The sequence below is a fragment of the Trachymyrmex septentrionalis genome, unplaced genomic scaffold (genome assembly GCF_001594115.1).
Source record: "Trachymyrmex septentrionalis isolate Tsep2-gDNA-1 unplaced genomic scaffold, Tsep1.0 scaffold149, whole genome shotgun sequence".
NCBI lineage: Eukaryota > Metazoa > Arthropoda > Insecta > Hymenoptera > Formicidae > Trachymyrmex > Trachymyrmex septentrionalis.
Window position 1 is genome coordinate 691355 of NW_017304642.1, and position 8184 is coordinate 699538.

An 8184-nucleotide genomic window follows, 5' to 3' on the forward strand; every position below is an offset into this window, starting at 1 on the left:
AACATCTTTTGAACAACTTTTGAACAATTTTTTGAACAAATTTTAACTTTAGAACAATATTTTGATCAACTTTTGATTAAGTTTTGAACAACTTTTAAACAATTTTTTTGAACAACCATCGAACAACTTTTTTGAACTTTTGAACAACCTTTTAACAATTTTTGAACATCTTTTGAACAACTTTTGAACAACTTTTGAACAACTTTTGAACAACTTTTGTACAATTTTTTTGAACAACTTTAAAACAACTTTTGAACAACTTTAGATCAAATTTTGAACAACCTTTGAACAACTTTTTTGAGCTTTTAAACAACTTTAGAACAACTTTTGAACAACTTTTGCACAAAAGTTGTTAAAAAAATTGTGCAAAAATTGTGTTCCTGTCTGAAGTTGTTCAAAAGTTGTCCACCTGTTCCTGTCTATGGCGAATGATTTTGCTGGGGAAAAATTCGCCTCAAGAGAAGCTTGTGAAAATCGATTGTCCTAGTTTTTTGCCAATAGGGACGAGGGTTTCTATAAGAGAGGCATAATGAAATTACCTTCAAATGGCAACAAGTTATCGAACAAAACGGTGCATATTTGACCTAAATCGGATCATTCTAACTATGCTAAATAAAGTCTTCAATTTAATGCAAAAATAATAGATTTCTTTTTACTACACCTAATATCTTACTAGGCATTGAATAACATTATTATCATTTTTTTGAAGTTAAAACTGTTTAATATTAATTATTTTATCATGATACTGTATTATAGTCGTGCTGCCGCACGAGCCAAGACCGAAAAAAGCGCGCCAAGTTCGGTCGAATGTGAAGGTTTTGTTTATACAGTTTTCTTCGATTGCAGGGGCGTGGTGCATCATGAGTTCTTGCCACAGGGTAGAACGGTCAATAAGGAATATTATCTGCAAGTTATGCGCAATTTGCGCGAAGCAATCCGCCAGAAACGCCCGGATTTGTGGAAGAACAAAAATTGGCTTTTGCATCATGATAACGCCCCTGCTCACACATCGTTGCTTGTGCGCGAATTTTTGACCAAAAACAACACACTAATGATGCCGCAGCCACCGTATTCCCCAGATCTGGCCCCCTGTGACTTTTTCTTGTTCCCGAAACTGAAGAGGCCCATGAAAGGACGACGCTACGCTACGATTGAGAAGATAAAGACGGCATCGAAGGAGGAGCTGAACAAGATCACAAAAAATAATTTTTTGAAGTGCTTCGAGGATTGGGAAAAACGTTGGCACAAGTGTATAATATCTGATGGGGATTACTTTGAAGGGGACAAAATAGATATTCATGAATAAATAAATAATTTTTGAAAAAACACAAAATTCGCGATACTTTTTGAACAGACCTCGTATATTATCAATCAAATTTGTACAGATTTAAAGCGTATTACTGGGGAATTACTTTATCACTTAAATCGTTTACCTAGGTACCGCGCCGCAGCGCCAGATAGCGCTATTCGCAATCATGTTCTTATATTTAGGTTATCGGTGTACAAAAAACAGAACATAAGTTGCTTTTATTTACACGGAAATTTACACGCAGATAATTCCGAGAGAATTTATTTGTGAGATCATAACTCAATTGAACGAACATTTTTCTTTTGCATTCTGACGTGAGTTTCAGTAAAGTATCTAATCAAGCCTATAATCTGCACAAGATCGAGACTTTAGTAAATCTTGTCAATTTTAGAAGGTTATGAACTTGTGTTGTTTCTATTAAGGTTTCTACTGGTGTCTACTGTTAAGATAAATATTGTTTTTGTTAAGATAAAATACGAGTATATGTGATAATGGCTCAATCTCTCTTTTCTAATGTTCCTGCATATTGTTTATCACTGTTTGGTACGGATAATAAATTTGATACAAAGGATGTTCTACAACAATGGAATTTTATGAAAGAAGAGACAAAAAGATTTAGAATCACTATATTGTGTTTTTCTTTCAATAGTGATACCCGTTTGTTAAAAGCAATGCGAATTAATAGTTCTTTACCAATTACAAGTAATGAAATATTATCATGGAGTTCGACATAAAAACAGAAAATAAATATTTTTTATGAACTATTTATATAGAAAAATTATCTAATATAGTAATACTAATCTGATAAGATAACCTAAATTGCCAGGTAAACGTATTTACATAATTATTTTATAATTGAACAGGTACATCTCTTGACCAAATCGATAAAATGTTTAATAATTTAATTTTATGAATTTTACTATATTCGTGATTGTCCGAACGTTTCGGTGCACAATTACATTTGAAATTAATTAAATTCATGAATTTAGAATATGATATCGTAACTTCCAACTTTGACCAATCCTTAGGCGCTCTCTACTATATTATGATGTTACATTAAGTATAATTACTCGGTCGGTTTGTATTTGTTTATGAATTTTATTTATTTATCGGTTTTTTTGGTAATATTCAGTTTCAAAGAAATGATTCATAGAAATTCATAGAAATGAAAAATAGGACCATTTTAGTAAATATTTTTAATGATAAAATATTCGAAAAAAAAAAATTTTTTTTTGGGCTATGAATTTTGTTTTACTTCATTGTGAGGAGGGACTTCTTGCCTTTGCTTTGCTCCCATCTCATCCGTAACATAAGTGACAAGGAGCGCCGCCTTTACCCCTCTGCTCCCCGCCTCTGGGAGGGAAAAAAAAGAAAAAAGGGAGAAGGAAGAAAAAAATTGACGCCGACGAAACGCTCTTATGTTGGGCCCAAGGGAAGAGGGGTCGGAAATATACCACTGATGATTCCCAATTCTTTCCCAAATACGTGCCAAAAGATGGCCGCGATTGGGTTTTTAGCGGGTAGGTGGACGCCTTGCCATTCCTCTCGGGGGATATAGATGTACTAAATCCCACGTTATCTCCGGGTTAAGTTAATTCCTGGGAGTATCTTCATGATACGATGATGGAATGAAGGGGTAAAGATCATCTAAAAAAAGTCTACCTACCCCTATAGTCTACTAGCCCTAGTCTCCCCTATGTATGTGTGTCTTACTGTACAAATACTAATATGTACAATGTTTTTTCTAGTCTTATATTTTCTTATAAATAAATTTGAAATAATAAATAGTAATAAATTTGAAGTAATAAACAAATTCTTCTTATCACTCACCTTGAGAATGGCGCTAACTCCAGCTGATGCTACACCTATAGCTTTCATCATATTTCTCAAGTCATGTCTAAGGTTATAGCTCATATTTAAATTTGTTATCGTGTATGTGATCATCGCTAAAAGCGTACACATTGACCAACAGTACGTAGACTTATCAGATTTGGTAGGCATGTACCAACAACCACAAATGGTGAGTAGAGTTTGGAGGAAACGTTGGTATGTGCGATATGCTTGTAATTGTTTATCAATCATCTTAATGTATCGAATATTTCAAAGAGACCTTGTCAAAAAGGCTTTAAATCTAAAATAAATTGATTTTCTTAAATAAGAAGAAAAGAACCTCCCAGTAACTTCACATGAAATTGACTTTCAATGAATCAGCTGGTTTTCTCATATAGCTTGCTAAACAAAACATTTATTTCTCCGAGATATTGAATTTCTACAGTTTTCTTTAAATTTGGATATTATATTCAAAATAATTGGTAAATTATACTTTAAGAGATACCACGCTGACGACTATAACCTTGATATATACTGTCAAGGTCATGACCCTGAGTGACCTTCAACAGATTTTAAGTGACGGTCGTCCTTTGTTAAAAAATTATTAACAAGAAACTTTAAGAAATAATAGTTTATTTCTGCCATTTATAATATTAAAAACTATTATTCTTCTGAGATATTTAGATCTAAAAGTCTAATTTGTATAATAAATCTTTCTATTTGTATAAGAAATTTTCTGCTTTAAAATATATTTTACGACTTTCTATGCGAAATAACTTTCACCTTACTTCCTCTAACCCTGCTTTAGGAGCGCACGACTTCTTTGCAAAGCGACTTTCCTCCCACCTTTCCCTCCCTGTTTTAGAGGCGCACTACTTTTCATACGAAACGACTCCCATCTCACCTCCCCCTCTGCCAAGGAAGCGTGAAAAGTCGTGCGCCTCATTTCGTGTGGAAAGTTGTGCGCCCTTTGCAGGGGGGATGGAGTGAAAGTTGCTTCACAAAATAATTGCGCACCCTGAAGCAGGGCAGGAGGTAGTGTGAAAGTCGCTTTGCGTCGAAAGTCATAAAATATGTTTTAAAGCAGAAAATTTCTGTTTTATAGTAGAAAAGAGACACCATTTTTCGAACTTCTTTTGTTAATAACTTTTTAACAAAGGACGACCATCTAAAACCTATTGGAGATCAGGGTCATAACTTTAACAACATATCAAGGTCATTGGCGCGGTATTCCTTAAAGTGTATAATTAACAAATAATTTTATCTATATACAGTTAAAATTTCAAAGATCTAGTGGTATCGAAATGGAGATATTCACCTTCAAAGTTTCAGTTTTTAATATGTAACTCCTATATCAAGCTTTGTCGAAATAACGTTTTAATACTTTACGGCGAAAATCTTCTACAATTTTTTTATAAAAATAAATATGTAGTGTAGAAGTATTACAAGAACCTTGTAAAAAAAATAGGAAGGCTTAGCGGTGCCTGAATTAGAGTTTAAATTTATAATTTGATAGAATTTTTCTTCTCACACGCTGAGCGGCAAGACAAGAACATGCTGTTGCTACATTTTAACTGTCTTCAGAGTGCGGACCAGTGTTCGTGCATACATATACATTTATGCGTGTGTGTGTATGCTTATCTCAAAGGTTTTTCCCTTCAAAGAGCATGCGCGGAGAGGCATATTCGTAGGTTGTACGCGATTAACTTTCTAGCGCGATTGTAACCGGAGAAATACCTTAAGAGTTAGAGCAAAAAATAAACATTTTTGTATTTTTGATTGGCTTATAATAGAAATGCGCAACTTACGACTTGCGGATCGCATGCAGCCTGCTAATTAATTTCCTGCGACTCATAGCCGTAAATATAAAATTATATTATATATTTTATATAAATTATCAAAAATACGGTTATGCGTAGAAGTTCAACAGCTTCATTTGACATATATTAAAAAAAATCTTTATGAATTTATATTTGAAAATATGGCTCATATTTTGTAAATGGCTGTTTGTAAAATATTTAATTTTTATAAATTACCTTGATATCTTTTATTTTCTTATTGATAAAATAAAATTCAAAATTAATTATTTTGATAGTTATTATTACACAAAGTCTTACAAAAACGATTAATTATTGTCTAAATGAATAATTAGTACAAGTAAATAAAAAGATTTTACAAGAATATAAATAAAAAAATTATAAAAGAGACTCCATTTTAATGCCCCATCCCAAATAACTTTCTTATTTTTTTTCTTAGAAAAAAATGTTTTAGACAAAAATTGTATAGCTTTGAGAGGTAAGATAGTGTCATTAGTTTAACCTTGGATAGTTGCTTGAAAGTCTCGTGCAGGTTACCCTCAATTTCTTAAATGGAACTCCTACTTTTTATCAAACATTCTTGTAGATCATCTCAAGAGCTTTCCAAAACATTACAATTAAATTCATTTTCATTAAGTATTTTTTGAGTTATAAGGCTTTATAAGGTAATTACAGCACCGCCGGCATTAGCATTACTCAAGGTATCTGATCGATGACTAAAACCTCTTAAATGTTGTTCAGAATCATGTCCTAAATAATATTCATTAAGATTATTGGAGATTGTTTCTCTTATTTTCATTTTTGTATCAGGAATTCATTTTTACGTAAAAACAAATGTTATGTTTAACTTACCTCCTTTTTCATTTTAAATATGTACATGATATTTTGTTTGCTACATTAGCAAATAAAATTGATGAAATTTTAGATTTATTTAATTCCATTCACATAAGATTGCAATTCACTATAACGACAGGTAGGGATCACGGGATTAGTTTTCTTGACATAAAATTGATAGTTGAGGAAGAGAGGATTATGTTTGATATATACAGAGAACCAATGAATTCTGAGAGATATCTAAACAATCACTTTGATCATCTTGGACTTCCGTTTCTGGTAGAATAACAGAAATTGTTTATTTTATAAGAGCGAGTGAAATTGGACAGTGAGAGTGTTGTGAAGAAGAGAGAGGGTGTGTGTGAGTGGAAGAAAGAAGTGACGTAAGAAGGGTGAGAGAGTAGAGTGGGCGTTGAACGGGAGAGTTTGTGGCAGATAAGGGAGAAGTAAGAGACGGATGTTTTGGAGGTTAGAGAACAGATGGTAGAGAGAGAGGAAAAGGAGGATGCTAAGGAAAAGAAAGGCAAGGGACGCGGCAAAGAATAAGGAGGGTATAGATGGATTGCAAGCGAGAGAAATCAGCATAAAGTAAGGAAGGACAGTAGAGAAGGATAACAAAGAGAGAATTTGAAATTGGACAAGAAAGCTATAGATAGAAAAGTTTTTAGAGAAGTAGAGAAGGGAGAGGTGGGGTAGTGCGGGGAAAAGTGAAGATGAGTGCACAAAGAGGAAACGAGAATTAATGGGAGAGGAAGGGGGGGGAGGTAGAAAAGCAAAAAGAAAAAATATTTAAAAGGAATAATAAATTAGTGAGGTCGCCAGTGGGGAAGGAAATGAGAAAGGAAATGAGGGAACTTGTGGGGGAGGAATTAATGGCAGAGATGAGGAAAGGGATGAAAGTAACAAGTGAGGAAATAAGAAAGGCGACAGGAGATCAGAAAGAGACGTTAAAGATGGAGGCGAAAAGAATCAAGGAAGAATGGAGAATTAGAGAAGAGAAATGGAATATGGTTGGAAAGAATTTAAAAGAAGGATAGAGAAAATAGAATGGAAATTAGAGAGAATGAAGATAGAAGGAGGGAGAGGGAATGGAAGAGAGAATGAAGAAAGATAAGGATAAAAGAGAGGAAAAAGGAGAGGGAAAGAGAGGAGTGGAAGGAAAAGGTTATTGAATTAGAAAAAAGATGGAAAATGAAGAAAAGAGGGGAAAGAAGAAAGAATATCATAATAATGAGAGTGAGAGAGGGGGAGAGGAGATAAAGGAAAAAGTAGAGGGAATGTGGAAAGATTTGGGAAGTAGTTGGGGTAGAAGAGATAAAGAAAATAGAGTGGGGTAGAAGGGAAAGAGAGAACATGTGGATAGTAAGAGTAGGGAGTGAGTAGATGAAAAGGGAGATTTTGAAGAATAAATGAAGCTGAAAAGTAAAGAGATATGGATAGGAGAGAATTTGACATGGAAGAAAAGAAGGATAACTTGGAAAATTAGACAGATAACGCTGAGAGAGGAAATACAGGGAAGTAGAGTAAGAGAAGGGTATTTGGGATTATGGATAAAGGGCATATAGTGGAAATGAGAGGAAAGACGACCTAAGAGATGGTAGAGGAAGAAGCTGGAGGGAAGTAAGAGGGAGAGCAATAAACGAAGGAGGAAAAAAAAGGTGAAGGATTGGGTGGAAGAGATGCAGAAGCAGGGGGAATAAGACGAAGAAGGAGGAAGAACAAGAGGGAGAAGAAGGGAGAGAGGAAATGGAAGAAAAATGTGAGGGAGAAAGAGGATTGAAAATAATCTTCTGGCGGGACTGCAAAATAAAGACAGAGATTTTTGGAAAACATTAGAGAGTTGGTAGGTGTTGGTCTTGATGGAAACATGAATGGAGGAGAAAAATTGGAGGAAAGTTAAAAAGAAATTGCCGAAAGGATACAAGTAGAAGATGCAGGAAGCAAGAAGGAAGAAAGCAATAGGAGGAATGATAGTAGGAATTAAAAAGGAATTAGTGCAAGGAGAGAGAGAGGAGGAGATAATAGAAGGAAGAATTAAGTATGGAAAGGAGAAGTTAAGGATAGTAGGGGTATATGTGAATGGGAATATGGAAAGAATACTAGAGTTGTTAGGAAGATAGACGGAGGGAAAAGAAGAGGGAATAAGAACGGTAATTGGGTGGAATTTTAATGCGAGGACAGGGGAGAAAGGAAAGAAGGGTTGGATTGGAGGGGGGGATAAGGAAGTATTAGAGAGGAAATCGATGAACAGGAAAGTGAATAAGGAAGGACAGAGGCTATTATAAGTGTATAAGGAAGGAGAGAATATATTAAGGAGAGGGGGATAGTCAATAGAAAATGGGGGTATCAGACGGGGATGAGACGGGAAATTGGACATACACTGGGGGTAGAGGG

The 8184-nt window shown here is 34.5% G+C and overlaps 1 protein-coding gene across 1 annotated transcript in view; it reads right to left on the reverse strand.

Moving 5' to 3' along the window:
- Positions 1-3253, reverse strand: part of LOC108745808 (odorant receptor 46a-like) — a 215418-nt gene extending 212165 nt beyond the window's left edge. Inside the window, exon 1 of the mRNA XM_018482177.1 lies at positions 3140-3253. Coding sequence (XP_018337679.1) covers positions 3140-3253 — 114 coding nt within the window. The remainder of the gene's footprint in view (positions 1-3139) is intronic.
- Between the last annotated feature and the right edge of the window lie 4931 nt (positions 3254-8184).